The 20,319-nt window shown below is 38.4% G+C and overlaps 5 protein-coding genes and 1 non-coding gene across 6 annotated transcripts; 2 read left to right on the top strand and 4 right to left on the bottom strand.

Moving 5' to 3' along the window:
* Positions 1–635: 635 nt before the first annotated feature.
* Positions 636–3,257, bottom strand: rpl39 (ribosomal protein L39). The gene is made up of 3 exons (XM_024282978.1): positions 3,131–3,257; positions 2,722–2,825; positions 636–824 (listed from the first exon to the last, which is right to left on the bottom strand). The coding sequence occupies exons 1-3, from the start codon at positions 3,131–3,133 to the stop codon at positions 776–778; spliced, it is 156 nt and encodes a 51-aa protein (XP_024138746.1). The 5' UTR covers positions 3,134–3,257; the 3' UTR covers positions 636–775.
* LOC112153812 lies at positions 1,621–1,753 on the bottom strand. Its single transcript, XR_002920546.1, has one exon. It is a non-coding gene; the product is annotated as a small nucleolar RNA SNORA69 (small nucleolar RNA).
* Positions 3,258–3,827: 570 nt separating the features above from the next.
* Positions 3,828–6,940, bottom strand: upf3b (UPF3B regulator of nonsense mediated mRNA decay). The gene is made up of 10 exons (XM_024284122.2): positions 6,691–6,940; positions 6,350–6,456; positions 6,151–6,257; positions 5,984–6,082; positions 5,772–5,882; positions 5,640–5,683; positions 5,372–5,560; positions 5,147–5,304; positions 4,760–5,069; positions 3,828–4,683 (listed from the first exon to the last, which is right to left on the bottom strand). Exons 1-10 carry the CDS (start codon positions 6,799–6,801, stop codon positions 4,546–4,548), a joined length of 1,374 nt encoding a protein of 457 aa, XP_024139890.1. The 5' UTR covers positions 6,802–6,940; the 3' UTR covers positions 3,828–4,545.
* Positions 6,941–7,602: 662 nt separating this feature from the next.
* Positions 7,603–9,572, top strand: ndufa1 (NADH:ubiquinone oxidoreductase subunit A1). Its single transcript, XM_024283606.2, has 3 exons — positions 7,603–7,864; positions 7,937–8,026; positions 9,483–9,572. Exons 1-3 carry the CDS (start codon positions 7,763–7,765, stop codon positions 9,501–9,503), a joined length of 213 nt encoding a protein of 70 aa, XP_024139374.1. The 5' UTR covers positions 7,603–7,762; the 3' UTR covers positions 9,504–9,572.
* A 2,453-nt stretch (positions 9,573–12,025) lies between these two features.
* On the bottom strand, positions 12,026–15,680 carry LOC112153755 (NFKB activating protein). Its single transcript, XM_024284147.1, has 8 exons — positions 15,101–15,680; positions 14,915–14,995; positions 13,830–13,894; positions 13,646–13,744; positions 13,526–13,571; positions 13,260–13,451; positions 12,949–13,098; positions 12,026–12,437 (listed from the first exon to the last, which is right to left on the bottom strand). Exons 1-8 carry the CDS (start codon positions 15,508–15,510, stop codon positions 12,263–12,265), a joined length of 1,218 nt encoding a protein of 405 aa, XP_024139915.1. The 5' UTR covers positions 15,511–15,680; the 3' UTR covers positions 12,026–12,262.
* Positions 15,681–16,170: 490 nt separating this feature from the next.
* Positions 16,171–20,307, top strand: zbtb33 (zinc finger and BTB domain containing 33). The gene is made up of 2 exons (XM_024283383.2): positions 16,171–16,325; positions 17,620–20,307. Exon 2 carries the CDS (start codon positions 17,622–17,624, stop codon positions 19,422–19,424), a length of 1,803 nt encoding a protein of 600 aa, XP_024139151.1. The 5' UTR covers positions 16,171–16,325; positions 17,620–17,621; the 3' UTR covers positions 19,425–20,307.
* The last annotated feature ends 12 nt before the right edge of the window (positions 20,308–20,319 follow it).

The raw sequence follows: 20,319 nt of genomic DNA, 5'->3' as shown, positions 1-20,319 counted from the left end.
ATGTTGGTTCATCATAGGTATAAGAGGAAATGCTTTTTGTCTTGCATCGTTTTAAATCTTCCATAGAACACTTGCTGCATTGCATGGGCTGATGCAGTTTGGCACAGGAAGTCTTATTTTGAAAGGAAGTCATATGTCAAAAACTTTTTTTTTTAGAACATGCTAGTTTCTTTTTTTGTCATTCCCCTTACACATATAATTCATGTTATAAAAGTGACATTGTAATGAATGCAACCCAGTATTAAGCCCTTCGTGCCGATTGTTTTAAATATGCAACAATTTACCTAAATGTAGAATTTATTTAAAAGTAAAAACATAAGTGAATGTTTTTTCATAGCTGGAAATAAATTCAGGCATTATATTTTCCTTAGAGAGTAAAACTAAACTGGTTCCTATTAAGTTTTGATCAGTAAAAACCAAAGAAACTTTTTTAAATGAAATGTCCAGACCCCCGATTTAAAATCTCTGCTGGTCCACATGTCAGTTTCAGTAAATAAACTGTAATGCAGTAAAAACCAGCGATGCAGTCATCACAAACCAGAAACTATTTTTTTAAAACACTCCTCTGAGCACCGTTTCATTTTATCTGGTTTGTCTCAAAAGAATGGAGATTAGAAACTACATTTCCAGACGTGTTTCACTGTTGACCAAAGATCTTTTATTGTCAAACATGAGAATCTGTACAAAATAACTGCTGCTCCAGGTGACGCGGCTCCTCTGTGTGGTCAGGCTCCGGCAGACGTTGGAAAGGAGGCATGCTGAGATCCACTCATGTTTACAAGCCGAGCTTGGTCCTCCTCCAGTGTCTCCTCTTGGAGTTGTACCTGAAATCGGACAGGAGGAAAAGTTGAGAAAAGCTATTTCATTTTTGGAACGACAGAAAACATTTCTTATTATGCACTATTAACAGTTTAATTCTTCAAAGCAGGAGAAAACAGTTTATATCCAACAGTTTGCACTGAACGGTAAAAGAAAACTTTGTGTAAAAGGACTATAGGATGTGCTAACAGCATGGCTCTACTGAATCACTGAATTATTTAGGAGCACAAACAAATCACTTCAGTGAAACTCAGATAAGTAATATTACATTTAAAACCAAGCATTTTCACTGATGATTTTGTGATCTAAACTTTAAAATCTGCATTTGATCCCTCTTTAAAGGCCAACTCTGATCATCTTTTGATCTATTATCCAAGTGTTCCCAGTGATTTTTTAAATCGTGATTTTTAGGCAAAACTATAGAAACAGGACAGTTTATGCAGAACAGCAGTAGTTCTTTAGAAATTCACCTCTGAGCTGTGGACAAACTGTTGGCGTGGAGTAATAAGCCCACCCCCACTTCCCATCACCCTTCTGTTCACATCCTCTCCCGCTAGCTTACAGCCCCTCACACCCCCAATAAAACATTAACAGTGCAAGAAAATAGCAACCAATACTGGAAGTATTGGAGAACATGTATTAAAAAAAGAAAACATACACAAAAAATGATTTTCATTGGAGTGGATCTAAGAGTGTGAGTTTAATGGCCTCTAAAAAGCACAACAGAGGAAGTACGAGATCTCTTCTTATAGATTCCTTCTCTCCTTAAGGAGGAGTCCAGAGTGCATTATCAGTCTAGCAGGTGTTCAGCCTCCGAGCATCCTTCATCACCAGCACAGTGAGGAGGAGCACAAGCTCAATAGCTGACTTTCTCTCAGCAGGGTTAATGACAGCACTCTACCAACAAGGAGTGCTGCAATTGCAGACCTGCTTTAAATGATAGGTTCCTGTAGCCATTAAATGAGAACACATTTCAGACATTCAAACTTACAGAAGTCAAATGAGTTCAGTTGAATGCCGCAAATACATTTGTATAGAAAATGTTTACCTTCACTTTATTAATAATGAAAAATAGATGATAGAAAATAGTTCCTCAAAACACCTGGACTGTGTTCATGTTGTAGGGAGGTTTAAAAAAGGCATTGATTGGAAAAACCGGGACAGCTCTTAATGTAACTATGGAAACGCCAAATTATCTTAAAAAAATACTCTACAGTGTGACTATTCTATGACATTAAATAACTGATATAATACTTAAAGACCAACTCAGATAAAAAATTATGTTTTTAACACGTTCTTGGAAACTTTTTCTGATGGAGGACATGTATATATAAAAAAAACGTAAAATTATATCTGAGTATTTATTTGTTCACATCATTTGGAATCAGGAGCACACAAAGAAAATTATGTTTGCTGTGACAAAAAAATTGCTGTGCGGTCCACAAACTGTGTTCCACTGTCTCACAACTGTACAGCTGGAATTGCATTCCATTTTTAATTGCACTGGCAATATTAGTTTGGGGGTTAACAGGCTGTAAGCTAGTGGGAGAGCATGTAAAAGAAAAAGCGAGTCCAGGGCACAACTTAAAGGCACAATTTTAAGTAACTTCTGTTGCTTTGCTGAAACTAAATCCTAGAAAAATACATGTTTTTTATTTAGGCTAAAAGCAGCAGCATATTCATAATTAAAACACCAGTGGGAACACTCTTACAATTGATCAAAAGATAGTAGATGATCAGAGCGGGTCTTCAAGTTTTAGTATAATCACTAGCTACAGCTCTAAAATAAACAATAGCATGAGGACTTGAGAAATATGATTTAGCTTATGAATACGAGTCTATTAAAGATAAACAAATAGAAAGCCGTGAACAAACATGAAATAACAGGACTAAAAACTTCACCTGATCTTGTTGCCGGTCTTCATTCTGATCCACTGTGGAATCGGCCGGTTCTGTTTCTGCTTCTTGGCAAGGAAGCGCTTGATCCTGAAAGTCTTATGGGAGGACTGTAAGCAACAAAACTCGGTAAGTAATTTATCACACCGTTTGCGACGATAAATGCATTTCTGTGATTCCCTTAATATATATGATTTACAAAAATTCAAACTCAGAATCCGCTAGCATGTACCAGGTAAATGCTCAGCTAACGTGCTAGCTAGCAGATTTCGAGGATTTATAAATACGTTTGATCTAATCCTATCAGAGAACATAAAGAACTTTAATGGTTATTTTAAACATTTTTCGGCCACATCATGTAGTAACTAGTAAGTAAATGCCGTGATGGCTTTGATATTTAAAGATTCTCTTTTACCATTTTGTCCACAGTCCTGTCCTCCTCGCTATACCGGAGGTCGAAGAGAAAGAAGGAAGTGACGTAACAGGCATTAAACAAAACGCTTTCCAGAACAGCGACACTGAGCGGTCAGGAAAGTAAGCACATTCAAATCAAGCATTATTTAGAAAAATTGCTTTTCATGCACCACAGTTAAAGTACAAACAATTTTGTGTAGATTTGTTTGTAGATGTGTTTTAAAACAGTTACAGTGTGTTTGATTTAACTAAGGTAAAAACAAGGAATAAAAATCAATAAAAACTTTGTGAAAAGTTATGGCTTGTTAGATTTAAAAACACTATTTAGTTAATAATTATACTTAAGTAAGTATATTTATGTTAAAAAAAATAACAATAGTTTCCAAAGTATTAGTAGAAATTGTGTTTAGCTGGAATACAAAAAGAATGCTCTCTAAGTCATAGCTTCTAATTAGTTAAAAAAAAAAGTCATTTAATTTTGCTCCTTTCCAAAATGTTTCATGACAGCATGCAACAATTAAAGTCAAATTTAAATAAGATTTGCAATGGCAGCTTTGGTAATCTAAACTTATAAATAAGGTTATAAATATAAACACAAACATTGTTTTCTGCTTAACTGCTTCTTACGAGTCAAGTACCAAGCTTGAGGAAGTGTAAAACATATTTCTCTTGCAAAAATAAAAGAACAAGGCAGACAGTTATTTGTCAAAGAGCTTTTATTTTCTGTCAAAAGAGGTTATTGTTTGTCAGCATAACCTGCATTAATTCGTTTCCATGCTCTGCCTGGTGCAATGCAACTACATAAATGCTTAAAGGGAGTCAGAAATGGGGAAAGGCCACAAGCTGATCATTTTTGATTTTCCAATGCCTCATCTCAAACCTGCAAATGAAATCTTTTCTATCCTGAGCGGAGTGACAGACCATGAAAACGATCCTGCCCTCTAGATCGTGTGTCTAACAGAGGAGAAAGAAGTCATTCGAACATGAAAACTGAAATGAGCGCTGTAGTACTGACCAACGTGTGGAATCTTTAGTGTAGCCATGTTGACACTGGACTTGGATTTTATATTTTTAACTTTTCTAATAAACCTGAAAGCTTGTTTGCAATTTGAACTTTTTCTCCATCAGAAACACTGAAATAAGGTCACTTTAAAATCGCACTGTTGCAGAAAGCTCATGCTTCCCTGAATGTGCCTGACAGTTAAACTCCCTCAAAATGTTACTTTTGCCTCTTCTAAGAACACAAAAACTAAAGAGGGCCACATTTAGGCACTGAGAGGTTCCGCCTCAGAAACTCTGCCGGGTGCAGCTCTGCTTCAGCAGCCGTGCATGTGGCTCTAAAACTCTACACGGCAGCGCTGAGCCTCGCAGGCCTGTTTCATCGCCGGATCTGAAATGCCACAAGTAGAGGAGAGCTCAGTCTTCTCCTTTCTCAACCGGTTTCTTGTTCTCGATATCAGTTTTTTTGTCTGCAGGTGCGGATTCAGGTCCTCCGGGTGCAAAGCGATTGCGGCTCCTGGCTCCTGGTTGGTACAGCTGAATGGCAGGCCGATCCTGATGCAAAGACAAAATCTTTTCAGAAATCACATTAAATAAACAAAAGCTGAAACAAAACAACTATTCCAGTTACCTTGTTCCGTAGTCGCTCTTTTTTCCCCATTTCCTCCTTTCTGTTTTCTTTAGGGGGTTTTTCTGGCTTCTCGGAGTGAGCAGATTCCACCATGGTCTCATCCTTCTTTTTCTCAAAAGCTTTTTCTTTTTTAAAGTCCTCTTCACGCTTCCGGAAGGAGTTCTCTCCGTCCTGCCTTTCCCTCCGTTTTCGTCGTTCCTCGTCCTGTCGTTTAAGACGCTCCTTTTCTCTGAGCCGCCGCTCTTTTTCCCGCTCTCTGTCTCGATCCAGGTCCCGCTCTCGGGGCTCCTTCCGTCCATCCTCATCCCACCTGTAAAAGCAAAGATAACAAGCTCAAATTAATTTATATTTTTATGAAGTCAGATAAAAAAGTGCCAGGAAACTAACTTCTTCCCACGATCCTCCTTGTTATCCATGTTCTGGCGCCTCCTCTGATCAAAACTTCCAAAGGGCCTGTCCTCTTTATTCCCCTTCTCTGGTCTCTTGGGTTTATCCTTTGGCTTTTCTGCATCATCATCCTCACTTCTTTCTTGCTTCTTCAACAGCTAAAAAAAGACACCATGAGATATGGAAAACTAAACTGTTTCAAACCACTCTGTTCCACTGAAACACCTTTATTTTGGGTTCTTCTTTGACAGAATCCTTGTCTTTCTCCGCTGGCTTCTCAAGTCTTTTCACTTTCTCTGCTTCTTTGCGCTTCCTCCTCTCCTCCTCCCTCCATTTGCGACGCTCCTCTTCACGCAGGCGCTTGCGCTCAAGCTCTCTCCTTCTTCTCTCCTCTTTCCTTTCCTCTCTGAGTCTCTAAAATAATCATCAGTTCTGTTTCCATCAAGTAATTTGACATGTAGAAGCCTCAATGTCATGAATCAACTGTACTTACTTGTTTATTTTTCAGGAAGTCCAGCAGAGGAGTTGTTTTTTTAGCTTGAATGAAAAAGTTGAAATAAAAAAAGATCACGAGTGTTAGCTATGTATCTGTTTGTGAAAAATAAAGAAACAAATCTTCAGATACCTGAAAGTTCTTTAGATCTGGCTTCAACCTCTTCTAAGAGAGTTTCAGGTGTGGTTGTCAACTTGTTGTCATCTCCATTGTAATACTCGAGGAACCTTTTGTAATCTGGATCTGACATAAGCAAAAAGATTCAAAGTTAAAACCAGGAGTTGGTGACATAAACAAATGTCAAGGCGTCATTAGGCATTCCAACAGAAGATAGAAAGTCTCACCTTCTGCAATTGTACCACACTTTGAATCCTTCTTTTTAGTCCTTTTCTTGGCAGTCTTTTGAAAAGGTGCAAACTCCACAACAGCTGGAAATTCTTGACCTGTTTCAGAACGAAACGTTAACACAAACTATACGTGTGATCCACTTAATGAAAAGCCATGTGCTGACCTTTGCTGTCAACAAAGACATAGCCATCAAAGCGATCCCTGAAGAGGACAACGTCGTCTTGGTTTCTGAAGTTAATGTAAGCTCTTGCAAAGAGGTGTGGGTAAAGGCTGGAATAATAATCACAGAAAAGAAAGGTTTAAAAAAATATATGTTGCAGAAACTTTTATCGTATGCATGAGATAATAGATCATAAATTCACCTGGTGTCATTGGAGAAAAATTCCAAATAGTCAACCTCTGGGAGGGGTTGCAACTGTTCCTCTAACTCTTCTTTAGTCAGAGTGGGTGGCAATCGTCTGATCACAATCTTGGACAGCAAAATAGTTTTAAAATCACTATTTAACAAACAGCTATTCATTCTAAATTCAACCAAAACATATATTCATTACATTGTGGACAATTTATAATTTAAAATAAGTTTTACAATTTATAAAAGAAACCCATACACACATTTTAAATACATTCAACTACTTTCAGACCTTCTTGTATCTCTAAAGTAAAGGTTGTAGCACCATTAGCTAATCCAGCTAGCAAATTGTACCTTTGTCATGGTTTCTTTTTTTTCCTTGCACTTCTCTGTCTTTTCCACATCTTCACATTTTATCTCCACCTTTTTCTCTCGCGGCCGTGTGTTTTCTTTGTCTTCTTTCATGGCGCAAAGTTACTTTTGGTCGAAGTTTAACCTTAACTCAGCCGACACACTTGTTTACTTTTTAGCAAATTAGCCAGTTAGCATCAACCGAAGTAACTTCCTGTTTGACAGAGGTGCTATTCTGTCTTTGGACCGTAGAGGGCGTATTCACGCATCCGATTTATATGTCTTTGAAAGTGGTTTATTAACAAAAATACAACATTAAAAGTAATTCAAATTGTGTTGAACATTTACAATGTAAATGTGTATTATTTTGTCTAAATAAAACAACATCAAGGTGAATTTGGATTTAGATCAATTAAGATTTACACTTCAAAAATGTCAAAATAAAAGTTCTAAATACACTTGTCAAATTGTTTTCATTTATTTTTTAATCTTTTATCTTTCATTTTGAAAATAGTTGAGTATAAAAATTGATTGCGATGAGGACAAAGTGCACTTCTCGATTGGATTTAAAACAAAGCATAGGTAATCGCAGTAATTTGTGTTTAAAATTAAAACTCTATTGATAAAATACAGTTTTGATTTTAAACAAAGCGTTTTATTATTAAAAAATAAAATGTTTTATTTAAAATTAAAACTGTATTTTAATAATGCAGTTTAAATTTTTAACAAACTTAAAACTTTATGAATAAAACATATATACTTCTTAAAATGAAAACTTTATTAATAAAACATGTTTCGTTTTTAAAACTAAAACCGTATTAATAAAATAAACCATAAAAGGTACAGCGTTTTTATCTGTAGTTTCGAGAAAGCAGCAAAAATGCTTTTTTCCTCCTTTCTTTTGAAATGTTTCACCCGGAAATAAACGTTTTCTTCCGGTTGGTGAACACAGGTCATTTGTACGGGGACATTTCGTTAGCCACCAACCAAAATAAAGCGTATTTTTTCGTTTAAAGACAACTCGGTTGTCTTCGGGTCTCTTACCACCCACCTGACCGTCAATCTTTGAAGCAATATGTGGTATGAAATCCTTCCCAGTCTGAGCCTGATGGCCGTGGCTCTCATGATTCCCGGTCTCGCCACCACACAAATCCACAAGTTCACCAACGGAGGAAAGGTAAAAATTTAATACTGTAACCAAAACTTCAAAATGCATTTACACGACTCATCATTTCCACGTGACATGCAGGAGAAAAGGACCGCCCGGATTCCGTGGCAGTGGTACCTAATGGAGAGAGACAGACGAGTTGGAGGAACTGGCCAGTACTTTGATTCCAAGGTGAACCCCTTATTTTGAAAAGTGACTTAAATGTTTTTACGGAATAACACTTAACTTGATCACGTTTGCACTATTTACGCCTGAATATTTAATAATGGTGCAGCTTGGCTTACAATTCAACCTGGTGTCAAATTTGAATGATCAAAAGCACACAATTATTTTCTCCTTGGTGGTGGCTAGAATTTAATTTTTTATTGAAAAATGTACAGGCTGAACACATTTTATACTAGTCAAGTTATTCCATTCTTTTACATAAAAAATCTTAGGTGATTTATTTAACAAAACGACATGTTGAAGATGATAATCTTTCTTTTTTTTTTGTTTTTTGACAAAGGAAATATAAGGAAGATTACAGTTAAAATAGCATTTCTGAGTAACTTGTTGTGAATCAGGGGCAGATGAAAACATGCTGTGAAAAAAAAAAAAAAAAACTTGTTGGTGTGGTGTCAAAGTTACTACGGCAAGCTGTAAGCTCCCTGCTCCGCTCCAAACCGATGTATCCACTTATTGATAACTAGATCCATGAACGTCTTCATTTTCCTCCTCCGAGCTGGTATCTGGCTCAAAACTGTACGACTGGATAACTCAAATGTTGTTCGCCATTTTTGTTGCACCGCTAATCATAGATTGAAGTGTGAGGCGCTGTAAGATAGAAGGCGAGAGTCTAAACAAAGGTATGATGGGAAATAAGCTCATCCTTACTTCCCGCCGACAGTTCTGCCCATAACTTGGAGTTTAATTTCTATTGCAGAGACTATGTCTAAGAAACCAACACAAATGATTTTGACCTTAAAAAGTCATAATGAAATACCATTGGGAGCGCTTTTACAGTAGATCAAAAAATGACTGTTTACCATTTAACATTGGAGCTGTCATTGGTAACAGGAAATAACACACTCTTTTAATTACTGTAACTTTTTGCAATAAATGCTGTATAATAGCGCAAAGCTCCTTAAAAATTATGTTATCTATAAACAGTCTAAGAGTTATTGCAACACTGCAGCTATAGCTCCTGATTTCTAATGATTGATTGATTAAATCTAATTTTGAAACTTTGCTCTAATTTCAAAATAAAATCTTGCACATACTCAAACTGTCTTTTTGCCTTGATATCAAATCTAATTATCAGAGTTGATTATCATTCAAGCATCAGGTTTATTTTGAGCAAAAAAAAATGTTAAAAAATGAAGAGGACTTCCTCTTCCTCCCATTTGCTGCATTGATGGATTTCAGAATTAGAGGCCAGAACTTGTGCTCTTCTTCAACATCCTTTACATCAAATAAACGCCACAAAAATAATCCACTGGCAGATTTCTCAGTTCAGTTTTTGATCTTTGTTATTACCTGTTTGTCAGGCAATATTTTTCCTTACCAGTGTTCATTACTAATAAATCGTTTTTAAGGTGTTGTTCAACAGATTGGATTAATGAAAATGTTTTTTTTTTTCTTCTTTTAGGGTCTTGAGAACATCAAGTGAAGAGAATCTTGTAGAACCTCTCAAGCTGGAGCCTCAGAGTTGTACAATTAAAGAAAATATTTAATGTTTCTTTCTCTGATTTTGGATTTTTTTTTCCAAAGGCAGTTTACCAATTAATAAAAATGTTTTTGAGAATCTGATTTTATTGTAGATTTCTGCCAACAAATCAGAAAGGAGGATATCTGAATGTTTGAACCATTTCGAACTTGATTTCCTGCCAGATTTGATTCAGTTTTACAGACTATTAATTTCAACAAATGAATTGAAAACAGAGGGTCATGATCATTTTTGATTTTTTATAACACCATTAAGCTATCCTGACTGTGAGGCAGATTTTAAAAGTCCTTCATTTCAATAATCTTGTGACTAAAAAATGGGACGTTTCAAACAAACAAAGGCACTGTTGGAGATTTTGACATAAAAGCAAAAGGTCTTAACATCATTCTCCAGGAGAGAACACAAATTTAAAAAGATGACTAGAAAAACATTTAGTTAAGTGAAGACGTACAGACCAACTGTTGGTAAAAGAAAAACTGCTTCACATTTTTCATGAGAAATGATTTGGTTTATTGAAGCTGAAAGTCCCTGAGTTCTCAGGAACAACACGTTTTTAGAATTATTAAAAGATTATATTTATAGTCAAACAGGGACTGAATGTATCCAGGACACTTAATACATTTTGTTGGTAGGTGTGTATCTACTAGGCTACTAAACTCAAGGGTTTAAGGTAATTAAACCTGACGTCCAAATCCACCCTAATACCTAACAGCTACAGTTCTTCTCAATTTTTTTAGTGCATTTCTCAAAACAGCATTAAAGTTTGCTCCACTGTTAAGGCGTTTCTCAAAACAATTGGTGCAAACTGCAACACATGGTTGGTAACCTGCAAAAGCGAGTCACTTTCTCAAATCCAAGTCAATACCTTAAAATGGACAGTTTATGTTGCAAAACCAAGTTTTTATGTCAATGAAAGTGTCAGTGTTGTCAAAATAACAGGTTATGACTCCATCTTCTTTGAATGATCAACTCAAAAGATTTCAGCATGTTTTCTCCTCGCTCCTCAATCTTTTGTTTTAGGAGATTCAGCAACATATTTTAACCCTTTAACCAAATAATTCTTGCTGTAAAACATGGTATATTCTATTCAGCAATTCCAGTTAAAAACATATCTGGTTATAAATTCAAAACTGAAATACAACAGCAACTTTTGTATCTCTAATCCAGCTGTTTCAATGATGTGCTGTTGTAAAGCCATAAATAAAAATATTTACAAAAAAAAAACAAAAAAAATGCAGCACAGATCTCTCTCATGCACAGTCACTAAAAAAGAAGAATGGGACCCGGCGGCAGAAAAGATGGTGGCTGAACATCATTAGCTGTAAACTCCAATTAGAACGTCAACCTATATCGGTAATGTCCACAGAACCCCAGTCTCAGCATCACCAAGCCCGTCTCCCAGGGTCCTCCGGTTACGATCTCAAGCCTGTGGAGGTTCAATATAAGGATCTGCAAGAGGCCGTCAATGAAGCAGTGGTCCCCAACAACGGGGCCACGGACCGGTGCCGCTGTCTTCTGGTGGCCTACTATGCAGGCTGTTTTGGTCCAGTTTGCAACCTGTTGGGCCTCCTGTCAAACGGCCAAGTCTGCCCATCAGTTTATAGCTGGTCTCCTGGAACTGTAGTCCATACCACAACGCCCCTGGTCCCACATCCCAGCTGACTTCTTCACAGTCCTGCCCACTCACGCAGTTACACCACAACCTTGTATGTTATCGATCGATTCTCTAAAGCATGTCGATTCATCCCTCTGCCCAACCTACCCACCACAATGGAAACCGTGGAGCAGCTCATCGTGTATGACTTTTGGCACTACGGCCTCTTGGAGGATATCTTGTCAGACTGTGGACCCCAGTTTACCTTGTGAATGTGGTGGGTCACGTACCGGGCCTGGGGAACAATGTGAGCCTCACTTTATCACCCACAATCCAACGGACATGTGGAGCGCCTGAATATGTGGCTTACACAATTGTTATGCTGTTACTGAGGGGTCGAGAACCGCTCTTAGTTTCACTCGTCACCAAGGAGCTGTCTGCCATGGAAGACCCCACCAGGAGGTTTTCCCCAGACAGCTTAGCTCCTTAGATCTCTTGAGCACTCAAACCCCTCCACCACAATAAGGTGGCAGCTCATGGAGGGGACTTTTTTTAATTTCACTATTTATTTATGTCTTTGTAGTTTTGTTGAAGTTTGATGCAGATTTACTATTCTATTATATTGCCAAAATAACCATTTCATTATTATATCATGTATGCTATTGTATATATATTTTATGAATTGATTTTTCATCAATCAATAAGTATACTTTATTAAATTATTATTGTTTTATAATATAATACATTTGAAATATGCTTGCAAAGCATTCACACTATAAAACCAATGATAGAGATTTTGACCTAAAACCTGAAGTGTTATGGTCACTGGTGTGGAGAGGGGACAGGAGAGAGCACAAATAAGAAAAAAAAGTTAACAGGCAAAAAAAACACATTTATTTTGAATTTTTTTGCATGAAGAAATAAAACCCAACATGAGTGATGGTAAAAGAAAAACTGTTTCACATTTGCTATGACATAAATGTATTCTATTTTAGCTGAAGTTGAACATTTGTGAGCCTTACAGAGTCAAATGTTTTTAGAAATAAAACGTTACACCTCGAATCATCAAACAGAAGGTGATCCGACACCCAGAGACATTTTGAGAAGTTCACTTCTCATCTTTGCCTTTGGTTTTCCTGTAGACCATCTCCCTAAAGCTCGACAGGATCTTGCTCTCCCTCTTCCTCCTCTCCTCTTGGTTGAAGGAGGCCAGAGCTCGCTTTTCATCCGCGCTGTAGATCTGGTTTTCCTTCCTCAGACGCACAGCCTCCATACGACGGTGTCTGCAGGGCGAGATTTGTAAACCTTAGTGGTGGACCAGAACTCCCAACATGCATTTCATCTGGATTTATTTTGAGTAAAACTACAACATAAGGTACTTATAAAAAAGGTTGGTACCCAAAGATTTAAAACTTCATAAAAATTTTAATAAACATTTACTTTTAATTCAATTTCACAAAGATAACATTTGTTTGTGTTTATAAATTCAATTTTAAAACTATTATACATAAAAAATTAAAGAACAACAATTTTGTAAGTTTTAACCTTCAAGTTAAACAAAAATGATTTTTTTATGTAATGTGGGATTCTGAATTTGCCTCAAATCTTTGTTTTCATTTTAAAATAAATTGACTTATTTTTTTATGAAGGTTTAACTTTGAGAAGAATGAAAAGAGTGTTCATGTCTGTCTAAGATCAGAGTGTAGTGGGGAGTTTTACAGCCTTATAGGATCTGTAATCCTACTTTGTGGACCTGCAATAAATGAGGGAGCCCTGAATTCAGCTTCTGCATACCTGCTGCCGCTCATGACATATCCAGACTTTTCGAAGTTTGCAATCTCATCGCTGGTGAGGCCGATTTCTCCTCTTCGGGGGATCCGTTTGCCAGCTTTCACGTACTCTGCCATGGCAGCACCTTCACCCGGCAACAGCGCATGACCAAAACTGCAGAAAGACAAATGTTGTGGTTAAAGAAAAAGGCCGGCACGAAAACACTTTTTGAATATCTCAAGATGCCACTGATTCCAGAAACGGTATGAATCCTTGCAAACGATCATCTTTCATTTAAACGAGCTGTAGAGTGGGGGTGAAAAAGGCAGACTCACTCCAGCGGCCGGTCGTCCTGGGACATGTGGGTGAGCGGAGCTTCAGGCCCAACCACGTGTTCTTCCATGGAGGTTTTCTCCACCCACATCAGCCCGCTGGGGTCCTCCTCTTCCTCCTCCGACTCCTCACTGCTCGAGTCACTGGATTCTTTACGACTCTTCCTTGCCTTTTTCTTTTTGGATTTCTTTGACCTAAAACAAAATTTTTTTTGAACATCAACTTTTATGCAAATGTTTATTGTTAATATCTTCATGCTGTGACCTACTTTTTGCTCTTCCTCTTTTTTTTCTTTTTCTTTACGTCTTCTTCCTCTGTTGATGAGAACAAAGTAAACCATTTATAAATGGTAGAAAAAGGACTTTGTAAGCTCTCATGAAGGTCTTACCATCTGACTCGGATTCCAGCTCGCTGTCCTCTGAATGTTTCTTGCTCTTCCTCTTCTTGGACTTCTTTTTCTTTTTCTTCTTTTTCTTCTTCTTCTCCTCTGTGAGGTACACAGAGACATGTGGTGAAATAATCTGAACACAACCAGCTGTAAACCAGCTTTTCTAGCTGTAAACCCCACATACCCTCTGAGCTTGACTCTGAACTGCTGTTTTTCTCATCTTCTTCCACTGGGGTGAACTCATCAGAGCTGAAGGAGGCAAACCACACAATTAGAGATAGCACAGATCGTGCAGGCTGTCATGGTTAAAGTCCCACTCCGATCTATTTGATCTATTGTAAAAAATCTATTTGATCTATTGTAAAATTGTTCCCAGTGGTGTTTTAATTATGATTATGCCGTTTTAGCCAAAATCTAAAAACCTGTCGTTTTCTAGGAGTTTCTGCAGATTGGCAGGAGTTCATTTGAAATTCGCCTTTAAGTTGTGGCCCAAACCGTTTGCACGGAGCAACCACGCCCTCGCTTCACCTCCCTGTTGCTCAGCAGGGAGCTTGTCCCAACGTACTTTCTACAGTACAGTACTTTCTACGTACTTTGAAAAGGGAGAAATAAAAAAAAAAAAAAAATCCCAAAGAAAATCAATACATTGACTTTTAAGAATTTACCATATATACATTATTTTTTTCATTTCACTGAAAGAAATACGTATTTGAGCCCTCTGTCTGGAAAGAGTCACCTACAGGGTGATTGATGGTCATGTCTTGTATTTTGGCACCAACAGTTGTCACCTTAACCTCCAGCTTTTGGTGATGGTTTTGTAGTCCATTCCGGTCTTGTGCAGGTCTACAGTCTTCTCCCTTAAATCCACTGAATGCTCTTTAGTCTTTCCATGTTGGAGAGTTTGGAGTCTGACTGATTCTATGAATGTGAGTAGCTCAAACAGGCGTCTTCCATTCATGTGACAGGTTGATTAGTAGAGTCTAAGTGGTCTGTGTGAACCAGAACTCTTAATGAAAGGGGATCGAATACATATTTGTCTCTAAATGAAATGCAAATAAATGTACGTACATTTTTTTCTATCTCTTGCTGTTCAGATACCATTAGTATGACGGACTATCAATTTACATTTAAGTGGGCAAACCAACAAAATCTGCGAGTAATTAAGTACTTATTTTCTCTCCTGTATATGTCCTCCATCATCAGAAAAATGTTAAAAACACCAAAACCGGGATTTTCCTCAGAGTGGGTCTTTAAGGCGTCTGAACTTACTCTGGTTCTTTCACTCTTGGAGAATAACCCCAGACTTCAGGGCAGCCCACCTCACCAATCCTCTCCCTCTCCTGCAGACGCCTGAAACAAAAACTCATTCCATGATCATCCAAGATCCAGGATTCAAGGATCCAAGTTTAGAATGTCGCCCCAAAATGTTACTTATGGGCTTAAATGTGACGCTACCTGGCAATGAAAGCCTCTTGTCTCTGTCTCTGGATGTCATCCCTCTGCTGCTCGTAATAATAATCGTCTCTGAAGCTGCTGTGTTTTCCTGGGGGGTCCCGCTGCTCGAACCCGTGGTTGTGGTTGTTGGTGTGCCGCTCCCTGGACCGGGATCTGGAGCGGCTACGACCGGGGCTTCCGATCCGAAACCGTCTGATGTTTCTCGCCTCCTTGAACCGTCGGTCTCGTTCCTCATGTTCACGCTCTCTGTTACGCGGTTTGGGGAGTTTGGGCCCGAAGCTGTACGGCGACAGGCTTCTGTCGCGGCTGTCGCTGCGGTTTCGGCTGCGGGAGCGAGTCCGGGGTCTGCGAGCCCGAGGACTACGACGCTCCCCACCGCCGTCTGAGCTTGAGCGATCCGAAAGAGGCATGGCCTCTGGGGTCCAAGTATTACTTTCGCTCAAAATAAACGCTTAAAGACAAGAATTAAAACAAAAAAGGTCTATGTTCTACGTTTATTTTTCTACTACGCAACTGACGGCTGGTGTGTCCATTCACTAAAAGATCCCGGGTCCTCCCAACACCAACCAAAAATAGTTCCGCTTACCCTGTAAATACACAAATATATATTTTAACTAAATGACTATACCACAAACAACTTTTCGTATAAAAGTGCTTCTTGTAGCATTTAAAATTTAAATATTTGTTCCTAATTTTATTAAATTGCATTTTTTAAAATTAAATATGATATGACCGAATTTGGTTAAGTTATCATGTCATGGCTAACAATAAAATTAAATATCAATATAACTGTATATGACAAAAAAATAATAAAACACTTTTTTTCGTTTAAAATTTTTTTTTTTAATATTCTAAGAACATGCTCACTCACAAATAACGTGTAATTGACGTGCTTTAACCAGTCACTTGTAATTGAATTATTTTAAAATACGTCCTTTATTTTAAAATTATATTCTATTACATTATAATGTCGTAGGAGGAGAAGTTGCCTTTAATGTTTGTGATAAATAAAGGACGTTGTATACATAAACAATGAATTTTGAGCCTTCTTACTTGCCGTAGTAGTTCACTGTGCCACCTAGTGGCCGCTGGCACAGAGGATGGGAGCGGGACTCAATTCTCAGAGGCAGCAGAGTTGGGCACATCTCTGTTTTTATCCTGTCAAGTTCATTAATTTATTAGGTGGCACCGGTCAAGTTTAGGCTTGGCATAAGAAAAGTTACAGGTAAATGTGACATTTGGGTGGTGCTTTGAAATGATGTTTACTGTGAGCTTCATACATTTTTTTGATTTTAGCTACTACAAAAACTGAGATGCTAAAAGAAGCTAAAGAGCAGGCCGCGCTTCTTCCTGCTTAGGAGACTGCGTTACCTTTGTTAGCAGGCTAACAACGAAACCAGCGTTGACATTAAGTAGCAGGAACATTTTTTGTATTTTTTCCCCAGACGTGGTTTTAATTAACAAGTGGCTCGTGTCATGCTAGTTCTAACCCCTAGAAACATAGATAAAGAGCTAAGATAGTGAGATGCTTATCTGACTAAAGAAATGCTACTATCTAGCTTGCTAATTGTTGGCAGAAAAATTATACATGTTTAGAAGTGTATTTATTAAATTTGTAAATACATGTTTACACCTGATTGGGAACAGCTTTATAAGGAAATTATGTAGACACATTAAGTGCACGTTTATTGGTCTCATTTTGTTACATTTTGAAGAGAAATGACCCTTTATAAGACTAAATCAAACATATGTTCTCTTACTCTCAACAGTAAAATCTGACAGACTCTATAGTGGTTTATTTTTTAGGTGTAATGATTCATTTTAACGTGTTGATTCATATCAAAATTTTTGAGTTTTTGATACGATTCACTGTTGATATTGGTTTATTTTGAATTATTCGATCTGATTGAATGACTCTAAATTTGTCAAGGGCTTCTCTAGCCAAAAATGCCAAGCAGTGTGACTTACAGATAAATACCTCAACTGTTTAATTCTGTATTTCTTGCAAGATAATCAAGTGCAAATTAAATATGTGTACAAACAAACAAGTGAACAAGAATTAATGTCAATCCATTCATATTTAAGTTTCATAAAGTTAAGTCCACTGTTGTTTTTTGACATCAGAATATTGAAAAGATAACATTATTATTATTATTTTTTATGGCCTTTGCAGTGCCACCATGCTGCCCTGTTAAAGCAATTTAACTGGAGCCTCAGCTTAATCTTAAAAAGCTGTTGATTTGTATTGGAATCTTTGTTTATTTGCATTCACATGTTTAGGGCTTAATGTGGTTTGAGCGTAGTTGTACTAGCAATGTATTGCACCGATAATGCAAATAAAAATGCAATATTTTATAGATAAAATAAATGTTTATTTTGTTGAATGTTTGACTTCTTTTACCAAATTTTTTGTTGATGTTGAAATGCTTTTATGATATTTAACTGCTAAAATAGTGAGTTTGAGCATTTGAATTGGTCTGAATTTTTATTATGTGTTTCCTCAACTTTGCTATTTGCAGACATGCCAAGTCTAAAGCTGATATCTGCGACCGACACTCTGTACTCAGCTGCTGTCCTCAAGTCCCTGGATGAGCAAAGAAGCACTGGATTGTTTTGCGATGTCACCATCATCGTACAGGACAAGAAGTTCAGAGCGCACAAAGCCATTCTCTCCATCTCCAGTACTTATTTCCACCAGCTCTTCAGTGTCGCCGGACAAGTGATTGAGGTGAACTTTGTACGACCAGAAATCTTCGAGCAGATCCTCAACTACATTTACAGTTCCAGGATTGTACGTGTTCGTTCAGACATGCTAGAAGAGCTCATACAGGCTGGACAGATTCTAGGAGTGAAGTTTATTGCAAATTTGGGATCTCACGTCCAAGGCATTCCTGGTTTGTCCAAAGAGACGGATGCCAAAAATGATGCGATTCTGCCAGTAATCACAGAGTCTTTCTCCATTTCTTCAGAGGAGTTCAATCAGAATAAAAAACAAGCAGCGAAGGAGGTGGACTCAGACTGTGATGTTGTGTTCGTCTCGTGCACAGACGCTCAAACCCGAGCAGCTAATAGGAAAGTTAGCGCGGTCATTGATTTGGACAAATTAGATGCAGAAAGTGGATCAGAAGTGAACAGAAATGCTCTTGGAAAAGGTCAGGCCTCAACTCCCACAACAAACTCTGCTGCCGCGCCTACCACCGGCAACTGTCCTAAACCCAGTGCACCGGTCAGCAGCCCTCTGCAGAGTCCTGATAGCAGCTCCCACTCTTCTTCCCCTCTCGTAGTTTCTTGTAGAAGCCTTCACTCAACCCCAGCAGGAGGGAGGAGCTTCACTCCTGAGCCCTCCAGCTCCTCTCAGCCTCTTGACGACAGAATGGGAGTCCACAAAAAGCAAGTGTCTGCTTTATTTCAGGAAGGAGATCTCAAAATAAGGCTCCTAGACGTGTCGGACATCTCCTCTCCTCAAGATGCTCTCAAAGGAAACAACGAAGCAAAGCAGACGGTGACGATCGATACGGCCAAAGAGATGGATTCCTTCTCAACAGGCTGTAAAGTGTATGCCAACATCGGCGAGGATACGTATGACATTGTCCCAGTGAAGGAGGATCCTGGGGAAGGAGGCTCAAACGCCAACAGAGGGAAGAGATCTTTGATGGCGACTCCTTTGAAACCCCTCAATGAGCTTCCTTTAACCGAACCCAATAAGAAGAAGGGCAAAACGGAGCTGGAGGATCACTATGAGGTCATCATGGACGGGAAGACTTTCTACGTGTGCGTGATCTGCAAGCGCCCCTACGTGTGTGTGGCGAGCCTTCGGCGGCATTTCAACACGCATTCCTGGGAAAAGAAGTACCCGTGCCGCCACTGCAACAAGGTCTTTGCCCTGGCGGAGTATAGAACTAAACATGAAATCCTGCACACGGGAGAAAGGCGGTACCAGTGCTTGCTGTGCAACGACACCTTCCTCAATTACCAGTTGCTGTCCTCCCACTGCAAGCAGGCGCACAATCAGGACCCTAGTGGCAAGAAAGAGAAGGACGACAGTGACAACAACCTGTACCGCCTGCTGCCACCCAAGAGGAAGATGAAGTCGTACTCGTGGGTCACCGATGAGTCGGTGGTCCCGGTCATCTCCGAAGATAGAGGTCTGTGTCGCGTAAGCACAGTCGGTGAGGCTGTCCACCCTTCCAACCAAGAAAGGGTAATGACTTGGGACGAACTCTTCAAAGCCAACGTGCCACCGAACGCTCAACCAGGATCCAACATGAGCTCTCCTTCGCAGGGCGTCACAGAGTTTGAATATATTACACCAGAGACCTACTGAGCTCCACACACTGTCATCAATGCCTCTCGGGTGCTTCCGCCGTTTTACTCTTTCACATCAACGCTTATTTTGTTGATGGTCCCTTCAGGTACAGTTGCATTAGTGTACATTTTTAGTGTCAACTGGAACAGCACTTCAAATCTGTGGGGTCTGTGTAGCCCACTTCAGAGAACTCGATAAGACACTTATTCGGATCAAAAGTAACATGTAGTTATTGGTAGTTTACTAGAAGAGAAATGCAGCCTTCCCTTCACTGCATTCCAAATCTTTTGCGAAAGCCTTAATCCAGTTGATTATTGGATTTATTCGATAAGAATTGGTTTCAAAGGTAAACGGGTGGGATTTAATTGTTTTGTATTTTGTTAAGAAGTTATCAATTTGACTTTGCACTGTAAATGAAAAACTGAGATTGAGAAAGTGGCTCTTACTCTGAAATTATGCTATGTAGGCATGAAAATGATTCATGTTTTTACGAGGTCATAATTTTTTAACTTCTTTTGGTTTAACATTAAATGTTTCTTAATTTTTTTTTTCTCCAAAAAATGTTAAATTATGTTTTCAGTTGGACTGTACGGCCCAAAATTGAATCGGTAAACTATTATCGAATGGAAACAGGATTATTTATTGAAATACTCCTTTCTAACAACGCGGCACTTTCTGTTTTTCCTTTTTCTGGATTTAATTACCGCATTGAATTTATCTAAATAATCACGGAGTTTCTCAATCCATCTAATTATTAACTGTATAGTTTGTTTTGTCTGCATTGCCACCCAGCTTCGGATGTGAAATTTAAGAAATCTATTTTTTTATTGATCCTCTGTTCCTGCTGTGTCTTGTTGCGGGGACAATGTGCAGTCAATAAATTTCAAAGCTTAAAAAAAAAGAAAAAAACACG

This window comes from Oryzias melastigma, linkage group LG10 (assembly GCF_002922805.2).
Source record: "Oryzias melastigma strain HK-1 linkage group LG10, ASM292280v2, whole genome shotgun sequence".
Taxonomy (NCBI): domain Eukaryota; kingdom Metazoa; phylum Chordata; class Actinopteri; order Beloniformes; family Adrianichthyidae; genus Oryzias; species Oryzias melastigma.
The sequence above is the reverse complement of the archived record's forward strand: the minus strand, read 5'-3'. Positions and strand labels throughout refer to the sequence as shown.

Coding starts and splice junctions, on each gene's coding strand:
- rpl39 (XM_024282978.1), bottom strand. Junction 825..2,721: donor AAGACCGGCAACAAGATCAG/GTGAAGTTTTTA, acceptor GTCCGATTTCAG/GTACAACTCCAAGAGGAGAC.
- upf3b (XM_024284122.2), bottom strand. CDS start 6,801: ATGAAAGAAGACAAAGAAAACACACGGCCGCGAGAGAAAAAGGTGGAG. Junction 6,258..6,349: donor TTTTTCTCCAATGACACCAG/GTGAATTTATGA, acceptor TTATTATTCCAG/CCTTTACCCACACCTCTTTG. Junction 5,883..5,983: donor GTGTGGTACAATTGCAGAAG/GTGAGACTTTCT, acceptor TGCTTATGTCAG/ATCCAGATTACAAAAGGTTC.
- ndufa1 (XM_024283606.2), top strand. CDS start 7,763: ATGTGGTATGAAATCCTTCCCAGTCTGAGCCTGATGGCCGTGGCTCTC. Junction 7,865..7,936: donor AGTTCACCAACGGAGGAAAG/GTAAAAATTTAA, acceptor CGTGACATGCAG/GAGAAAAGGACCGCCCGGAT. Junction 8,027..9,482: donor GCCAGTACTTTGATTCCAAG/GTGAACCCCTTA, acceptor TTCTTCTTTTAG/GGTCTTGAGAACATCAAGTG.
- LOC112153755 (XM_024284147.1), bottom strand. CDS start 15,510: ATGCCTCTTTCGGATCGCTCAAGCTCAGACGGCGGTGGGGAGCGTCGT. Junction 14,996..15,100: donor CAAGAGGCTTTCATTGCCAG/GTAGCGTCACAT, acceptor TTTTTGTTTCAG/GCGTCTGCAGGAGAGGGAGA. Junction 13,895..14,914: donor CCAAGAGTGAAAGAACCAGA/GTAAGTTCAGAC, acceptor TGCCTCCTTCAG/CTCTGATGAGTTCACCCCAG.
- zbtb33 (XM_024283383.2), top strand. CDS start 17,622: ATGCCAAGTCTAAAGCTGATATCTGCGACCGACACTCTGTACTCAGCT.